This window comes from Rhinoderma darwinii, chromosome 13 (assembly GCF_050947455.1).
Source record: "Rhinoderma darwinii isolate aRhiDar2 chromosome 13, aRhiDar2.hap1, whole genome shotgun sequence".
In the NCBI taxonomy this organism is placed as follows: domain Eukaryota; kingdom Metazoa; phylum Chordata; class Amphibia; order Anura; family Rhinodermatidae; genus Rhinoderma; species Rhinoderma darwinii.
In genome coordinates, this window is record NC_134699.1 from 32080313 (window position 1) to 32099107 (window position 18795).

At 40.4% G+C, this 18795-nt stretch overlaps 1 protein-coding gene across 2 annotated transcripts in view; it reads left to right on the plus strand.

The window, feature by feature from the left end:
- Window positions 1-18795, plus strand: part of MYH7B (myosin heavy chain 7B) — a 99671-nt gene that overhangs the window by 78676 nt on the left and 2200 nt on the right. For both annotated transcript variants that reach the window (XM_075846308.1, XM_075846309.1), the window contains 19 exons: window positions 560-677; window positions 1402-1525; window positions 2916-3052; window positions 3199-3454; window positions 3582-3824; window positions 3903-4079; window positions 4176-4321; window positions 4630-4720; window positions 5634-6023; window positions 6128-6254; window positions 7463-7581; window positions 7717-7913; window positions 8001-8350; window positions 8713-8837; window positions 8934-9049; window positions 9917-10109; window positions 10291-10494; window positions 13074-13199; window positions 16642-16812. In XM_075846308.1, the coding sequence (XP_075702423.1) occupies window positions 560-677; window positions 1402-1525; window positions 2916-3052; window positions 3199-3454; window positions 3582-3824; window positions 3903-4079; window positions 4176-4321; window positions 4630-4720; window positions 5634-6023; window positions 6128-6254; window positions 7463-7581; window positions 7717-7913; window positions 8001-8350; window positions 8713-8837; window positions 8934-9049; window positions 9917-10109; window positions 10291-10494; window positions 13074-13199; window positions 16642-16812 (3410 nt within the window). The remainder of the gene's footprint in view (window positions 1-559; window positions 678-1401; window positions 1526-2915; window positions 3053-3198; window positions 3455-3581; window positions 3825-3902; window positions 4080-4175; window positions 4322-4629; window positions 4721-5633; window positions 6024-6127; window positions 6255-7462; window positions 7582-7716; window positions 7914-8000; window positions 8351-8712; window positions 8838-8933; window positions 9050-9916; window positions 10110-10290; window positions 10495-13073; window positions 13200-16641; window positions 16813-18795) is intronic.

Sequence of the window (18795 nt, forward strand, 5' to 3'; positions counted from 1 at the left end):
CAGGGACAGTAGATGGCTAAAAAAGGCTTAGATAATTTCCTAGAACAAAAAAATATTAACTGCTATGTGTAGAAATTTTTTACTTCCCCTTTCCTATCCCACTTCCCCTTTCCCATCCCTTGGTTGAACTTGATGGACATGTGTCTTTTTTCAACCGTACAAACTATGTAACTATGTAACTATGATGGAACATGTCTATTCTTTTGCATTTTACGGGCCGTGTTCCCATACTTTGGGAGCATGGCCCGAAAACGCGGTCGGCCGAGCCTGCAATCGCTGACCGTGATTACAAGAACGGCCGTGTGCATGGGGCCTTAGGCCTTCCTTTATATATTTTTTCTGTTTAGGTTCCGTTCCTGGTTTTCGTTTAAAAAATACATGCAAAATCTGCACGCTCTGTTTAGGATCCATCCTGATTTTGAGTTTTAAAAATGCATGCAGCAGCTGCACAAAAACAGCATTGTGTGAACAAGACTGAAAAGACAGAGCAATTGCAAACAACAATAATGACATGCATGTAGGAAGTTGTCTGTGTACCTTAAACTATTTTATTCTACAGGTGTTATGGATCCATTTATGGTCCTTCATCAACTGAGATGCAACGGTGTCCTGGAAGGAATTAGAATTTGTCGTAAAGGATACCCAAACAGACTTCTATATGCTGAATTTAAGCAGAGGTGAGAAGGCTCTTCATGCCTAATGTCAGCAACACATAGATTCCACATGTTGATGAGCCATAAAGGTTTGTATTTGGGGGAAAAAATACTTTAGCCAGATCACAGAATCTGAGATAGTCAAATAATAATGACATCTGTGCCCATTTAAGAGTAAGGTCCCATGCACACAACCACAGATTTCGTCCATAATTACAGACCCATTCATGTTTATGGCCGACTGGCACCTTCCCGTATATTTACGGAAAGGTGTTCGTGCCGTAGGAAGGCTACGCAAAAGATAGGACATGTTCTATTTTTTGCTTTTATGCTTTTTAATGGGAGCACTGTGCGCGGCAGTCAGCGCCCATAATCACGGACTGTGATTACGGGCACAGTAGTGCACATAAGGCCTAAAACATTACCAGGCACCTGGGACAGACTTCTAGCTGATGTGGAAAAATTAACAGTAAGGCCCTGTTCACACAGAATTTTTTTATCGAAGCAAAACACCCCTCCCGTTTTCAATGAGAGGCAGAGGCGTTTCCTTCCTTTCTTCGGGCGTTTCCGTCTCTGACCTCCCCTTGAAATCAATGGAAGGCAGAGAAAACGATTTTTCACTGCATTTTTTGCCCCAGATGAATTATTGAGGCAGATTTTTTTTTTTGCCTGCAAAAAACAGATTTGAGATCGAGTCAGTTTATGATATCACAACAAAATGTGTTTCATTTATTTTTTTTATCCACAGGTATCGGATCCTCAATCCTAATTCAATACCAGAGGACAAATTTGTTGACAGCAGAAAAGCAACCGAAAAACTACTGGGTTCTCTGGACCTTGATCACACACAGTACAAGTTTGGGCATGCTAAGGTACCAGCCATCCCCACACTATTCAGCAATTCTGAACAATACCTCTCTGAAAGATAAATCCTCTCTTTATATTAATCTACTTAATAAAATGGCAATAGATAGATAAATTACATACAAATGACAGGTTTATTTTTTGTTGCCACTTTCTGCCAAAACATTATGGTGACCATGTGTTGTTTTTTTAAGCAGTTTAGATCAGTGCAGCATAACCTTAAAGGGGTTTTCCCATCAGAGACATTTATGACGTATCCACGGTATATGTCATAAATGTCAGATAAATGCGGGTCCCACCTCTCGGACCCGCATCTCTCTCTAGAATGTGGCCCCCTAAACTCCGTTCTACCGCTCTGTGTTGCGGCTGAAGCATGTGATTTCCGCCATGAATTACGGAAATAGCGTCACTTGCTGAGCTATGCTGTTTCCGTAACTCCCATAGTGGTGAACAGCAGTACAGAAACAGCGTAGCATGCGAGCTACACTGTTTCTGTAACTACCATTCAGTTCTATGGGACTTACAGAAACAGTGTAGCTCAGCAAGCTACGCTATTTCCGTAATTCATGGTCGGAAATCACATGCTTCAGCCACAACACAGAGCAATAGAATGGGGTTTAGGGGGCTGCGTTCTAGAGGTGGGACCCGCATCTGACATTTATGACATATCCTGTGGATAAGTCATCAATGTCTCTGATGGGAAAACCCCTTTAAGCTTCATATTAATGCACCAATTGTGATATAGCATTAATCGTTGTCATGCTTCTGGTTTGTCTTAATTGTAATTTACTAGTTCTTAGAGGGTGTATTGACATGTGACAGTTTTGTTTTTTTCTAAAATAGTCACGAAAAATGACCCAAAACGACCTTAGCTGCCCTTTAAACCGTGTCCCTATAGTTATACTCTCGTGCCTGAACTAGCATCGGGCGTGGAGAGATGCTCCTGCATGCTGGCTGGTAAAGTTGCCGTAATAACAGTACTACACCCGGAAAGTATTTTGCACGTGTCCATATATATATATATATATATATATATTTGGACCCCTGCACGATACTCCTGTCATCATACGGTATTCACTGCAACTGTACCACCCAGCATGCTGGAGCGTCTCTCCACACCCACTGTTCGGGCGGGTGAATATAACAGGAGGGACAACAAGTTAATTGAAACTGGTTAATCAATGTAACAACTTGTGAATAAGTTTGTACCGACACCTGATCTCTGTTGTATTGTTTGTGATATATGGTAATACAAATTATGCATTAATGTGTTATGTTCTATTAATTTCATAGTCTTCCCTTTAAAATTATGTATCCAATAAATTGACTGAGGAGGTCAACAGTTATTGCCCTCAACAAAGGACGATGTAAAAAAAACAAAACATTTTTATATTCTAGGTCTTCTTTAAGGCTGGGTTACTTGGTCAACTAGAAGAGATGCGAGATGAACGTTTGGCTAAGATTATCACCATGCTGCAGGCTAGAAGCCGGGGTAGGATCATGAGGATAGAGTACCAGAAAATTATTGCAAGAAGGTACGTGTCAAGTTTTAAACCAAAAATTCTATCTTCTTACCAAGCAAAGTTTCTCAGATAATTAGTCATGTGATAAAATAAATTATATTGTAAATTGTAGCCAAGATTGGACGCGTGTCTGATTATTTTAACTACCGTTACTGCAGGGATGCATTGCTGGTAATCCAGTGGAATATAAGAGCCTTCAATGGAGTCAAGCACTGGTCATGGATGAAGCTCTTCTTTAAGATTAAACCTCTGCTGAAATCAGCACAAACGGAGAAAGAGATGGCCAACATGAAGGAAGAATTTGTGAAGTTGAAGGAAGCTTTAGAGAAGTCCGAAACCAAGAGGAAAGAGTTGGAAGAAAAACAGGTTACTATGAGCCAGGAGAAGAATGACCTGGGTCTGCAGCTCCAAGCAGTAAGTTATTGACACATCAAACAATATTTAACTTGTGGTCCTTAACCATAGGAGGAAAAACATTTTCACTTTCTTCAGTTGGCAATTAAATTGTGTGGTTTTAAGATAATATATTGTTTTATTACAGGAGCAAGACAATCTTGCAGATGCAGAAGAACGCTGTGACCTCCTCATCAAAACCAAGATTCAGTTGGAGGCAAAAGTGAAAGAGTTTGTCGAGAGAATGGAAGATGAGGAGGAGATGAATTCTGATCTGACTTCCAAGAAGAGGAAACTTGAAGACGAGTGTGCAGAACTTAAAAAGGACATTGATGACCTGGAAATTACATTGGCCAAAGTAGAGAAAGAAAAACATGCAACAGAAAACAAGGCAAGATTAGGCTGGACCTTAAAAATGCATGTGTAGTTTAAGTATTGTGCTTACTGGTTTCCTTTTACACATTATCAGGTGAAGAACCTTGTTGAAGAGCTGGCTGCTTTGGATGAAATTATTGCTAAGCTTACCAAAGAGAAGAAGGCTCTTCAGGAAGCTCATCAGCAAGCGCTGGATGACTTACAGGGAGAAGAAGACAAAGTCAACACACTCTCCAAGGCCAAAGCGAAGTTGGAGCAACAAGTGGATGATGTAAGTAGTTTCAAGTAATAGAATAAGTGACATGTCATTGCCCAGAAGTCTCACTTGCATTAATAAAACACCCACATAAATTTTGCCTGTATGCAGCTGGAAGGTTCTTTGGAACAAGAGAAAAAACTGCGTATGGATCTAGAGCGTTCAAAGCGAAAGCTGGAGGGAGATCTGAAACTTACCCAGGAGTCTGTTATGGATCTAGAGAACGACAAACAACAGTTGGAAGAGAAACTGAAAAAGTGAGCAATACATTAGATTAGGTGTCCGGTGGCTATAACGAACGGTATAACCAGTGTAGCATTAATATTTAGAGGACAACCTTCTAATGGTAGAGAAGACACTGTGGACTGTAAGTGCTAATTCTCCAGGCATTGCTCCTAGCATATACGCCTACTGCATCCAAATTATACAATGGGCCCAAGGAGCGGTCTTGTTGATCGGCGCTCGTTTTCATGGCCCATATTGGCCAGTGTAAAAGGACCTTAAGGTTTTGTTGGTGGTAAATCTGTAAAGTTAAATTACTGGGTTTGTTCTTTGTGTTCCATAGGAAAGATTTTGAGATAAGTCAGCTAAACTCAAGGATTGAAGATGAGCAAATGATGTCTGCTCAGTTACAGAAGAAAATCAAAGAACTTCAGGTAATTTTGCACTTTTCTGAATTAACCTAATGTTAAAAGTTTGTGAACCTTGTATTTGGCAAGTGATTATTACAAATCAGATAATGTGGATAAAATCAGAGGCAAAAATCTTTATGTAGCATATGCAAATTTTTCCTAGGATTTGTGGCCTTATCCGCGGTACTAATTTTTCACCATATCTGAACATACCCGTCTAGAGTAGCTTAAGTTTTCTTAGCAAATACGGTTTTCATGAAACAGTTTTATTCAATATAGTTAAAGTAGCTCAAAAACTAACATTTTAATCTAAAAGTTATACATTCGGGAACTGCATGAACTGCAAATCTCAAATATAGATATGTGTAGCTACACCAACCACAATACTACACTTTGGGATTTATAAAGCATTCAGAATTCAACGTGCAGTGTGCCATGATTGAGAAGGGGAGTCCCCTTTAAATCGCATCAGCGGAGGCTGGGGAACCCTCTGCAGACAGCCCTGGGGACCTAGAAAGGACCCCCAGGGCTGTCTTTTCTATAAGCCTGCTATTAGGGCCCACCATGTGTTGTCCTAACAGCAGCCTGTGTGAGTGAGAGGAGTATAACAATACATTGTAAGTATAAAATAAAGCTGTAAAGAAAGTTCTCAAGTAACAAAAAACTAAATAAAAGGTCCAAAAAGTCATTATTTTGCATAATATATTTTATTGCCCTTACATTACATAAAAACCTACACATATTAGGTATATACACAACCATAATAACCTAATAAAAAAAAAAAGATATTTATCCCACATCAATGAAAAAAAAAAGTGCCTGCTAAAAGGCAAAAATAAAAAAAATAAAGCGGCCACGCACGTGGGGTTATTCTCGTTTTGTATAAATGGTCGTTGTGGAAAATGCATTCACGGAAATTGCTTCTTTTAATACATAGGCACGTATTGAAGAACTTGAAGAGGAATTAGAAGCGGAGAGAGCTACCCGAGCAAAGGTGGAGAAACAGCGCTCTGAGGTAGCCAAAGAGCTAGAGGAATTGAGTGAGCGTCTGGAAGAAGCAGGTGGGGCTACATCTGTTCAGATTGAGATGAACAAGAAGCGGGAAGCTGAATTTTTGAAGTTACGCAGAGATCTGGAGGAAGCCACACTTCACCATGAAGCCACTGCTGCTGGCCTGCGGAAGAAGCATGCAGACACAGTGGCTGAACTTGGGGAGCAGATTGACAGCCTGCAGCGTGTTAAGCAAAAACTGGAGAAAGAGAAAAGTGAGATGAAGATGGAACTGGATGACTTGTCTTCCAACATTGAACAACTCTTAAAAAACAAGGTTAGAGATCTTATTTGATGTAACCATTCACTGTTAGCAATAAGAAAAAGTTCTGAAACATGTTGGTCTACGCCATATTGTGAATACTACGTTTTATATTATAGGGGAATGCAGAGAAGTTGTGCCGGACGTATGAGGACCAACTAAGTGAAGCAAAATGCAAAGTAGATGAATTACAGCGACAATTAGCCGATATGTCCTTACATCGAGCAAGGCTACAGACAGAGAACGGTAAGATGACTGGTAATAGTAATCCAGTGTATTATAATGAATTAGTGCATTATTATAATCCGTAGATAACCACACTCAAAACGGTCTTATCTGGAAAAATGTTTACAAAATACCTGTGTTTAGATAATGACTAATTCCATATTAATGGACTAATATAAATAATTTCATTCAGTGGGACATAATTGGAAATTATACAGAATCTATAAATGTCTATATAAAACATCCATGCTCTGAAGCTACGCCCTTTAAACCCAGGAATATATTTTTGGGTTTTTTATTAATAAACTACTTTCTTTTTTTTACTGGATTTAATCTAAAAGAAAAAAAAAAAGGTAACATATTTAAATTATTTATTTTCTTTGCGGCAACCTGTCACCAGCATTTCACCCATTACCCCTCGCTGGCCATTGAAGTCAAAAGTTCATTGCCGTTATCCCCTCTCAAACTCCAACCGTAAATAACGGTCTGCAAATATTTTTGCGCTTTTTATGGTAATAATCAGTCAGTCAGTCTCATTAGTTTCTCTTCTTATGCCAGCCCACCGCCTAAAGTGGCCCCCCCCCGATTGCAGAAACCTAGCCTCTGATAGCACGCATGCACCTGTCATGTATGGTCCGATGCTTCACCGGGCCTCAAATCTAGTTACTGCGCATACGCACCAGAACATAGATGTGCAAGCGCAGGATTTCGTGTGTGCTGGGGGGAGGCGAGGAGCTGTCAATCAAAAGTAAGGAGATGCGGTTAACGCGGAAAGTCTTGAGGAATAAAGATATGACGTGCTCATTAGCATACAGCACAGGAACACTAAAAAACGGAAAAGGTACAGGGCCTATTTAGAAGATAATTATAGGTCACAATGATTTTTCACCCACTTCTACCAGGTACTGCTGGTTTAATAGGTGAAATGCTGGTGACAGGTTCCCTTTAATACAATTTTAATAGGTTTTAAAGCGGTAGTACAAGATTTGAAAAAGGGGTCTGCAGTTTCGGGGGGGGGGGGGGGGGTGTAAAAATCTGTTTTTGTAATCTTGGATAACCCCTTTCAGGTTTAAACAATATAAGACCTCAGCAGTAATTTCACACTTGTTTAAATCTGAGGAAATACATCAACTGATCATAGCGCTCAGTCCGGAATTGAAAAATGGTGTACATCAAGTTTATAGCTATCCCCATGTCTCAAAGCTGTTCTATTCTATGTGGCTTGTTAGGAGAATTATCCCGTCTTTTGGAGGAAAAAGAGTCTCTTGTAAACCAACTGAGCAGAGGAAAGGCTTCCTTCACTCAGAGCATTGAAGAGCTGAAAAGGCAACTGGAAGAGGAGACAAAGGTGAGGGATTGTGTGGCCGTTATTGGACCATATGAATGATAACACTTTTATTTTGATTTATTTTGCAGGGCTGCATGTAGGATATCCTAGTAAAATTGCTAGAATAAAGCCCACTTTCTTTTTTTTTTTCCTTAGTCCAAAAATGCGTTAGCGCATGCACTGCAAGCATCCCGTCATGACTGCGATCTCATGCGAGAACAATATGAAGAGGAACAGGAAGCCAAAGCAGAATTGCAAAGGTCTCTATCAAAAGCGAATGCAGAGGTAGCCCAGTGGAGGAATAAGTATGAAACCGACGCCATTCAGAGGACAGAAGAGTTGGAAGATGCCAAGTATGTTTTAATTCCTTCGCACAGTATCAAGAACTTCAGTCTATATAGAAGTTCATGTACATAAATATTTTGACTGCTCTTCTTTAGGAAGAAGCTAGCAGCACGGCTCCAAGATGCTGAGGAAGCAATAGAAGCTGCTAATGCGAAGTGTTCTTCACTGGAAAAGACCAAGCATCGGCTCCAGACTGAAATTGAAGACCTGGTTATTGACTTGGAGCGAGCAAACTCTGCTGCTGCAGCATTAGACAAGAAGCAAAGAAACTTTGACAGGATCCTGACAGAATGGAAGCAGAAATATGAGGAGACCCAGGCCGAGCTGGAGGCATCACAAAAGGAATCTCGCAGCCTGAGCACCGAGCTCTTCAAGCTGAAGAATGCATATGAAGAGTCTCTAGACAATCTAGAGACAATGAAACGGGAAAACAAAAATCTGCAAGGCAAGTGAACAAATAGGAGTATCAAAGCGGTTGTCTCATCAGAGAGATGCGAGACCCACAGTAAATAGTTGAATTTGGCAGGAAAAGTTGCTGTTGGTTGCTCATTTCTATTAAAGCGCCCACTACAGGGCAAATGCAGTATTACATGCAGCCATTCAAACCAACTCTCCGCTCTGGCTCAGAGGGAGGTCCCGACTGAACCCCTCTTTGGCTTCCATGTGCCCTAATGGAGCATGGGACAACCTCTTTAAACAAGTTTTTGAATGGATCTTCCCGTTTTGTTCCATGTAAACTTTTTACTATTCACGGTTACATAGTTTCAGCAAAGCTTCATGTAATAATTATTCCTCTCTTTACTCCAGAGGAGATTGCCGATCTCACTGATCAAATTAGTTCCAGTAGCAAAACAATTCATGAACTTGAAAAGGTGAGGAAGACCCTAGAAAGTGAGAAGACCGATATCCAGGCAGCTCTAGAAGAGGCTGAGGTGAGTAAATACAGATGAGTAGATTCCTACCTCATTTACCTTCGTAATAATGTGTATTGATTACGCTTTAATTGCGGTCCTTATAATATTCTACAGGGAGCATTGGAACATGAAGAGAGTAAGACTTTGCGCATTCAACTTGAGTTGTCTCAAATTAAAGCTGATGTGGACAGGAAACTTGCAGAAAAGGATGAAGAGATAGAAAATCTCAGGTGAGGCTCATCTAATTTCATACTGCGTTTAGGCTATTTAGGTAAAACAAAAATATTCCGATAATATTTGCAGGCAAAATCTTCCTGCTATGAAACAGACGCAATTACAGACGCACTTACAAATAGACAGGTCCATGTTGTATAGTGCCCACTAGATTGTTTATGGAGATGTTGTAACTTGTAAACTGCATCTGTAAAGAATAAGGCTATGTTCACACGCTTAACAAAAAACGGCTGAAAATACAGAGCGGTTTTCAAGGGAAAACATCCCCTGATTTTCAGCCGTTTTTGGAGCTCTTTTTCTATTGAGTCAATGATAAACGGCTCAAGAAGTGACATGCACTTCTTTTTACTCGCTGTTATTTGAAAATGAGGCGTAAAATAACGCCCCGTCGGAACTGAATGCCGTATTTCCCATTGAAATCAATGGGCAGATGTTTGTAGGCGTTCTGCTTCCGATTTTCTTAGCCCTTTTTCGGGACGTTTACGGCTTGAAAAACAGCTGAAAATAGCCCGTGTAAACACAGAGTACATTCTCATGTTTAAATCTCTTTAAGGGCAAGTACCCCTGTCTGCATGGTAAAGGACTTGTTGCAGATTAGAAATAAAAGGTTTACTCCAAAAACTGTGTCTGATATTACAGCTCAGCATCATTCATGTGAATGGAATGGAGCTGCAATACCAGACATAGTCCATGGGCAAGAGGGGTGCTGCTTCTGGTTAAAAAAAAAAAAAAAAAGAGGACCTTTTGTTCTAACCTTAGACAATCAGTTCATTGACTTTTCTTTTACTATATATTATGGAATCACTTAAGAGTTTAGAAAACATTCATATCTATTTTAATAATTGTTTACTTGCCTTATGTAGACGTAATCACCAGCGTGCTATGGAATCCATGCAGGCCAGTCTGGATGCAGAGGCAAAAGCCAGGAATGAGGCCATTCGACTGAAAAAGAAAATGGAAGGGGATCTGAATGAAATGGAAATCCAACTCAATCATGCCAATCGACAGGCTGCAGAGTCCCTGAAAATGGTCCGACATTTGCAGTCTCAAATAAAGGTCAGTCTTTTATTAAAATCTTGCTTGCTTTCCAGAAATATAAAGTGTATTGATTATAGTATTACATGCTGCTAAACTTTGTTCCTAGATTGTTAAATTACACATCAGAAGTCTAAAAAACTATTTAATGTATAAATATTTAAATATTATGATCGATCTAATATTTGTATCGGTCTCCTAGGATCTGCAGATTGAGCTGGATGACACCCTAAGGCACAATGATGACTTGAAAGAACAAGCTGCAGCCCTTGAGAGACGTAATAATCTGCTGCTGGCTGAGGTAGAGGAATTGCGGGCAGCACTGGAGCAGGCAGAGAGGGGAAGGAAATTGGCAGAACAAGAACTACTGGAGACTACCGAAAGGGTCAACCTTCTGCACTCACAGGTGTGCTAAATAATGACTAAACAGACACGATTTGATGAAGAGCAAGTAAAGCTGCTTCAGACATACCTAAAAACTATGGTTGAGAGCGTAAGGCTATGTTCACACGCAGAAACAAAAACGGCTGTAAAATACGGAGTGGTTTTCAAGGGGAAAACCGCCTCTGTTTTTCAGCCGTTTTTAAAGCCTCTTTTTGGAGCGATTTTTCTATGGACAACGAAAAACGGCTCAACAAGTGACATGCACTTCTTACGGCGGCGTTTTTTTTCAAACGACCGCGTAAAAAAGCAACGCCCTGTGTGAACGAAATGCCGCTTTTCCCATTGAAATCAATGAGCAGATTTTTGGAGGCGTTCAGCGTTTGTTTTTTTCAGGTTTTTTTCGAAGCATTTAAGCCCTGAAAAATGGCTGAAAATAAGCCACGTGAACATGCCCTAATGCTTCTCATTTGTGATTTAGGCAAGGGCTACGTGCCGACCTCGATCGCGCGACAAATGTTTGACATTTTTCTGTAACTTGCTGATGCATGACTATTTTATTGTGCAATTTGGTTGTGAGCTGCATAAGATGAAACATCCAAAAGAAAAATAAAAATTGCTGACATGCTGAAAATGAGTCGGTCAGTCTTACCTTAAAGAGGCTCTGTCACCAGATTTTGCAACCCCTATCTGCTATTGCAGCAGATAGGCGCTGCAATGTAGATTACAGTAACGTTTTTATTTTAAAAAAACGAGCATTTTTGGCCAAGTTATGACCATTTTTGTAGTTATGCAAATGAGGCTTGCAAAAGTCCAAGTGGGTGTGTTTAAAAGTACAAGTCCAAGTGGGTGTGTATTATGTGCGTACATCGGGGCGTTTTTAATACTTTCACTAGCTGGGCGCTCTGATGAGAAGTAACATCCTCTTCTCTTCAGAACGCCCAGCTTGTGACAGTGCAGATCTGTGACGTCACTCACAGGTCCTGCATCGTGACGGCCACATCGGCACCAGAGGCTACAGCTGATTCTGCAGCAGCATCAGCGTTTGCAGGTAAGTCGATCTTACCTGCAAACGCTGATGCTGCTGCAGAATCAGCTGTAGCCTCTGGTGCCGATGTGGCCGTCACGATGCAGGACCTGTGAGTGACGTCACAGATCTGCACTGTCACAAGCTGGGCGTTCTGAAGAGAAGAGGATGTTACTTCTCTTCACAGCGCCCAGCTAGTAAAAGTATTAAAAACGCCCCGATGTACGCACCTAATACACGCCCACTTGGACTTTTTCTTTTAAACACGCCCACTTGGACTTTTGCAAGCCTCATTTGCATAATTACAAAAATGGTCATAACTTGGCCAAAAATGCTCGTTTTTTAAAAATAAAAACGTTACTGTAATCTACATTGCAGCGCCTATCTGCTGCAATAGCAGATAGGGGTTGCAAAATCTGGTGACAGAGCCTCTTTAAAGCCTATGCAGGCAAAGTCACGTGCAATCCGAGACTAAAAATCCAGCTTGCTGTAACGCGACCACATTCAAAATAATTACTTGCGATATTGCAATGCAGCATGTTGGATTAGAGAATGTATTCAGACAATAGAAGTCAACAATGGCTGGAAAAATATATGCGTAATACACATCTGTATTTATTTAAGCAATATGGGAGAAAAAAACAAACCACAATACTCCTAATACGGAGACACATGTATAGACTTAGCTGCAGACAAAATTATCCAACTATGGGTCAATATATTTTTCAATATGTGCAGTACGGTGTGAAAGTTTTAGGCATTGTGGAAAACTGTTGCAAAGTAAGGCCGGATTTACATGAGCATGTGCGTTTTGCGCGCGCAAAAGGTACATAACAGCTCAGTGTGTCAGCAGCGTATGATGCGTGGCTGTGTGATTTTCACGCAGCCGCCATCATTATGACACTATGTTTGTAAACAGAAAAGCACGTGGTGCTTTTCTGTTTTCATTCATAGTTTTTACTGCTGTTGCGCGAATCACGCGCGTCCCACGGAAGTGCTTCCGTGTGCTGCGCGTGATTTTCACGCACCCATTGACTTCAATGGGTGCGTGATGCGCGAGAAACACACAAATATAGGACATGTCGTGAGTTTTACGCAGCGAACATACGCTGCGTAAAAATCACTGACAGTCTGAACGGCCCCATTGACTAACATAGGTCCGTGCGAGGCACGTGAATATCACGCGCGTTGCACGGACGTATATCACGTTCGTCTGAATAAGCCCTAAGAATGTTTTCAAAAATAGAAGTGTTACGTTTTTTTATTATCAATTAACAAAATACAAAGTGAATGAACAGAAGGGAAATCTAAATCAAATCAATATTTAGTGTGACCACCCTTTGCCTTCAAACAGAGGGATTATGTTTGTCCAGCTGAAAAGAATTATGAATTAATTCTAAAGAAGCATATTGGATTAATAGTATGATTGACTACATAGTATCCGTAATATAGGCTACCATTGGTTCTGTGTCTCAAACACATTAAGTAGACCTAACAGGGATGGAAATTCAGTTTGTTAAAACATAACCAAAAACTATAAAAAGTAACGATATCTGTCAACTATATTTACCCATTAGAATACCGGCCTTATTAATCAGAAGAAGAAGTTGGATGCGGATATCTCGCAGATGACCACAGAGGTAGAGGAAGCAGTCCAGGAATGTCGGAATGCTGAGGAGAAAGCCAAGAAAGCCATCACTGATGTAAGAATCAGTTTTCTATTATGCAAACATTATGAAATATATTTTGTCTGAGAAATTACCCTTCAGTGATGTCTGAGATTATCATGTGTAGGTCTCTACCTATGAAATATGGTCCTGCAAGAGGTTTAAAGAGGGGCTGTATGTAAAAAAGAATATTCTAACAGGTTCTATAATGTCACTTATAACAAATATAAACGACTAAAATTAAACCACATGGCTTACACCTTCTGTAAAAAGGGCAATACATGACAAAAAAAAGGGCACTTGAAAAATACAAATCTGAGGGTACAGCTGTAGCCTTTATAAACTATAAAGAGCTTAATAAAATCTGTAAAAAGATAATAAAATCAGCAGAAATACCAAATGAAAGGCAGGTGGCCAAGGATAGTGGTAATGGGGAGTTGGTCACAGGGGATCAAGAGAAGGCAGAGTTACTAAATGGGTTCTTTAGCTCTGTATATACAACAGAAGAAAGAGCAGCTGATGTAGCCGGTCCCAGTGCTGTTAATATACTGAATTGGATGAATGTAGATATTGTCCAAACTAAGTTAAATAAAATAAATGTGCACAAGGCTCCGGGACCAGATGGGTTACACCCTAGAGTTCTTAACCCCTTAGTGACCAGCCCATTTTAGGCCCTAATGACCAAGCTATTTTATTCGTTTTTCTATAGTCGCATTCAAAGAGCTATAACGTTTTTATTTTTTCGTCTACATAGCTGTATGAGGACTTGTTTTTTGCAGGATTAGTTGTGCTTTTTAATAGCACCATTTTTGGGTACATATAATTTTTATATTAACTTTTATTAACCTTTTTGGGGGGGGGGGATTATAAAAAAAAACTGAAATTCCGCCATTGTTCTATGCGTTTTTAAATTGACGCCGTTCACTATGCGACGTAAATAACATGTTACCTTTATTCTATGGGTCGGTACGATTACGGCGATACCACATATGTAGAGGTTTTTTTATGTTTTACGACTTTTGCACAATAAAAACACTTTTGAACTAAAATTATTTGCTTTTGCATCGTCGCTTTCCAAGAGCCGTAATTTTTTTACTTTTCCATCAATGTAGTGATTTTTTGGGCTTGTTTTCTGCGGGACAAGACGTAGTTTTGAATGGTACTGTTTTGGGGTACATGGGACTTATTGATTCATTTTTATTATGACTTTTTTGGGGGGCAATGGAAAAAAATTGCAATTTCGCCATGGTTTTTTCGTGTTTTTTTTACGGTGTTCACTTTGCGGTTTAAATTACATATTAACTTTTAATGGAGTCATTACGGTCGCGGCGATACCACATATGTGTGCTTTTTTTTTTTTTACACTTTTACTAAATAAAACCACTTTTTATGGGAAAAAATGGATTTATTTTTTTACTGTACTTTTTATTAATCTTTATATCACTTTGATGACTTATTTTATTAGTCCCACTAGGGGACTTTACTGTGCGATATTCCGATCGCTGCTATAATGCTCTGGTATACTTCGTATACCAGAGCATTATTGCCTGTCAGTGTATATCTGACAGGCAATCTGTTAGGACGTGCCTCCGGCGAGTCCTAACAGGAATATGTCCAGGGCAGACCTGGGGGCTTTTATCAAGCCCCCGGCTGCCATGACACCCCATCGGAGACCCGCGATTTCATTCGCGGGCCGCCGATAGGTGACAGAGGGAGCTCACTCCCTCTGTAAACAAAGTTAAATGCCGCGGTCGCTATTGACGGCGGCATTTAACGGGTTAAACGGCCGCGATCAAAGTAAACTTCGATCGCGGGCGTTGGAGCAGGAGCTCAGCTGTCATCAGACAGCAGAGCCCCGGCTCCTGCCTGCACGGGAGACCCATTCAGGACTTAGACTAGGCTGACGTGAAAAGGCGTCAGCCTAGCCTAAAGCCCATTAGTGACCGACGTAAAAAGGCGTATTAGTGGTCACTAAGGGGTTAAAGAGCTTAGTTCAGTTATTTCTGTCCCCCTCTTCATAATATTTAGAAATTCTCTAGTGACTGGTATAGTGCCAAGGGACTGGCGCAAGGCAAATGTGGTGCCTATTTTCAAAAAGGGCCCTAGGTCTTCCCCGGGTAATTATAGACCAGTAAGCTTAACATCCATTGTGGGGAAAATGTTTGAGGGTCTATTGAGGGACTATATACATGATTGTGACAAAAAATAGTATTATAAGTGACAGCCAGCACTGTTTTACTAAGGACAGAAGTTGTCAAACCAACCTGATTTGTTTTTATGAAGAGATGAGCAGAAGCCTAGACAGACGGGCCGCTGTGGATATAGTGTTTTTGGACTTTGCAAAGGCATTTGACACTGTCCCTCAGACGTCTAATGGGTAAATTAAGGACTATAGGTTTAGTATAGTTTGTAATTGGATTGAGATTGGATTGGATTGAATTTGCTCAAGGACCATATCCAGAGTTGTGGTCAATGATGCCTACTCTAAATGGTCCCCGGTTATAAGTGGTGACCCCAGGTTTCCGTGCTGAGGACACTATTGTTCAACTTACTTATTAATGATATAGAGTATGGGATTAATAGCACCATTTCTATTTTTGCAGATGAGTCTAAGCTATGTAGTAATGTTCAGTCTATGGAAGATGTTTGTGAATTGCAAGCAGATTTAAACAAACTAAGTGTTTGGGCGTCCACTTGGCAAATTAAGTTTAATGTAGATAAATGTAAAGTTATGCATCTGGGTACCAAGAACCTGCAGGCATCATATGTCCTAGGGGGAGCTACACTGGGGGAGCCACTAGTTGAGAAGGATCTGGGTGTACTTGTAGATCATAAACCAAATAACAGCATGCAGTGTCAATCAGCTGCTTCAAAGGCCAGCAGGATATTGTGTGTATTAAAAGAGGCATGGATTCGCTGGACAGGGATGTAATCTTACCACTTTACAAAGCATTAGTGAGGCCTCATCTAGAATATGCAGTTCAGTTCTGGGCTCCAGTTCATAGAAAGGATGCACTGGAGTTAGAAAAAATACAAAGAAGAGCAACGAAGCTAATAAGGGGCATGGAGAATTTAGGTTATGAGGAAAGATTAAAAGAATTAAACCTATTTAGCCTTGAAAAGAGACGACTAAGGGGGACATGATTAACTTATATAAATATATTAATGGCATATACAAAAAATATGGTAATCCTTTTCCATGTAAAACCCCCTCAAAAAACAAGGGGGCGCTCCCTCCGTCTGGAGAAAAAAAGGTTCAACCTGCAGAGGCGACAAGGCTTCTTTACTGTGAATCTATGGAATAGTCACCGCAGGAGCTGGTCACAGCAAGGACAGTAGATAGCTTTATAAAAGGCTTAGATAATTTCATAGAACAAAAAAAATATTAGCTCCTATGTGTAGAAATGTTTCCCTTCCTTTGGTTGAACTTGATGGACATGTCTTTTTTTCAACCGTACTAACTATGTAACTTACACAGGCAGCAATGATGGCAGAGGAGCTGAAGAAAGAGCAAGACACTAGTGCTCACCTTGAGAGGATGAAGAAGAATATGGAGCAAACCATCAAAGATCTGCAGATGCGTCTTGATGAAGCTGAACAAATCGCTTTGAAGGGAGGGAAGAAACAGATCCAAAAACTTGAAGCAAAGGTGTGTGACTTTTAAAGAACCTTGTGACCATTACTTAAGGCAGCTGCGTTGGGGTATGTTCACATGTTAGTCTGCAGAAAGCATCTGCCAGACATCCGCATGTTTACCCCATTAAATGTCTTGTCTTGATTTTCTCGATTTAGTTGAAATGGCCTATCTGTAGGGCATGGTGCATAGTTGAACAGCCACACCTCCTAAAAACCCTTGCAGATCTTTGCAGCAGCATGTAATTTGGACTTTGACAATACCGGATTGTGGCATCTTTGGTGTGAAAAATCACAGAAAAACAGCAGCAGGTGCACCCAACCTTAAAGGCTTTGTCCACCTTTGAAATCATTTTAATTTCTCCAATATATCTAAATTGAAAAAGAAACAACTTTGAAAAAAATCTAGATTAAAAAAAACAAAAACCTTTTATGTATCTACACTGCCTATAGGGTCAGTTCACATGTTGCGTAAATACTGTGGTATTTCCGCAACATAATTCTTTGTGGAAAATCCGCAGCAAATAGAGTAGCAGCAAAGTGGATGAGATAAAACAAATCTCATCCACACTAAATACAGAGAAACCGCTACTGAGAATACGGAGCCCCTCAAAAATGTACCTGTTTTTATGCAGCGTATCTGCCCTGTGTGAACTCCGTCATACAGATCCAATGGTCTCCAAAGTAAAAAGATTACAAACAAATCAGGTGTAGTTTGATCCTGCACTTACTCCTTCCCATCTGTCCCTTACTTCTTGCTAACTAAACATTTTTTAGGTTTGAAAGAATTAGAGGAGCAGATTACACTGGGTTTGTTTGTGGTTTGTAACCATGGAATTACATAGGTCTGTATGGAAGCTGTAGACAGTAAAAAAAAAACAACACTGGCTATTTTCAACACCATTTGCAAAGTTGCTTATTTTTTATTTTAGATGCATTGGAGTAATAAAAAAATACTGGTTGCAAAACGGGGACATTCACCACCATCACTTCTATACCAAACGCAGACCGAATACTGTACAGTACAAACAAAACTACAAGAATAACATTTGCCTAGTACCCTATGGATCATTGCAATTATTTCATTTGCACACGAATTCCCTATTACGGAGGTGTATTTGCTGCACAAAAGACAAAGCTGAAATATTGATCCTTAATGTGAATCCAATAATTGCTCTGTAATAGGAAATGTGCCTATTGACCAAATGAACCGATTCACTCATCCACACAATTAACACCACACACAGCATGTATATGTGCTATATACACTCTACAAGAATCTTGAAAAAAGACATGGGGATCCTACTTAGGGATTGTGCACATCTGCTCTATAGATATTTATGCTGCCCTGTCTGAGGGCAGCATGAAGAAGTGACAGACATGCTGATTTTATCATGCTGTCACTTAATAATGTTGAGTAGTTTAGGAGAATTTAGAACTTCAAGTTTATATTATATATTTTCACCCCCTCCCATCCTCCCGCTTGACCCTTTCCGCTCTACTGTGCATAGGGAGAAAAGTGTCAATCAGCGGCTGGAGGAGTGTGAATATGCTAGGACTTTATGTGAAGTAGTTTAGGAGATTTAAAACTTGTAAGTGACAGTACGCCAACATCTTCATGCCTGTCCCTTCTTTAGGCTGCCCTCAGATCCGCTGTAAGGCTGGGGTTTTTTGCAGGCAGAAAATTTGCCTCAAAATTCAGTTTGGAATTTTGAGGCAGATTTTCCTCTGCCTGCACACTAATTTTCGTGGCGTTTTTCGCCGCGGCCCTTGAGCTGCGAAATACGCTTTCTCTGCCTCCCATTGATGTCAACAGGAGGTCAGAGGCATAAACGCCCGAAGATAGGGTATGTCCCTTCTTTTTCCCGCGAGCCGGTTTTTCCGCTCGCGGGAAAAAACGCCTCCATCTGCTATTGAAATCAGTGGGAGGCGTTTTCGGCCTTTTTTTGGCGAGTTTTTGGGCGCGGCTTCCGCATAAAAAAACCTCAGTGTAAACTCC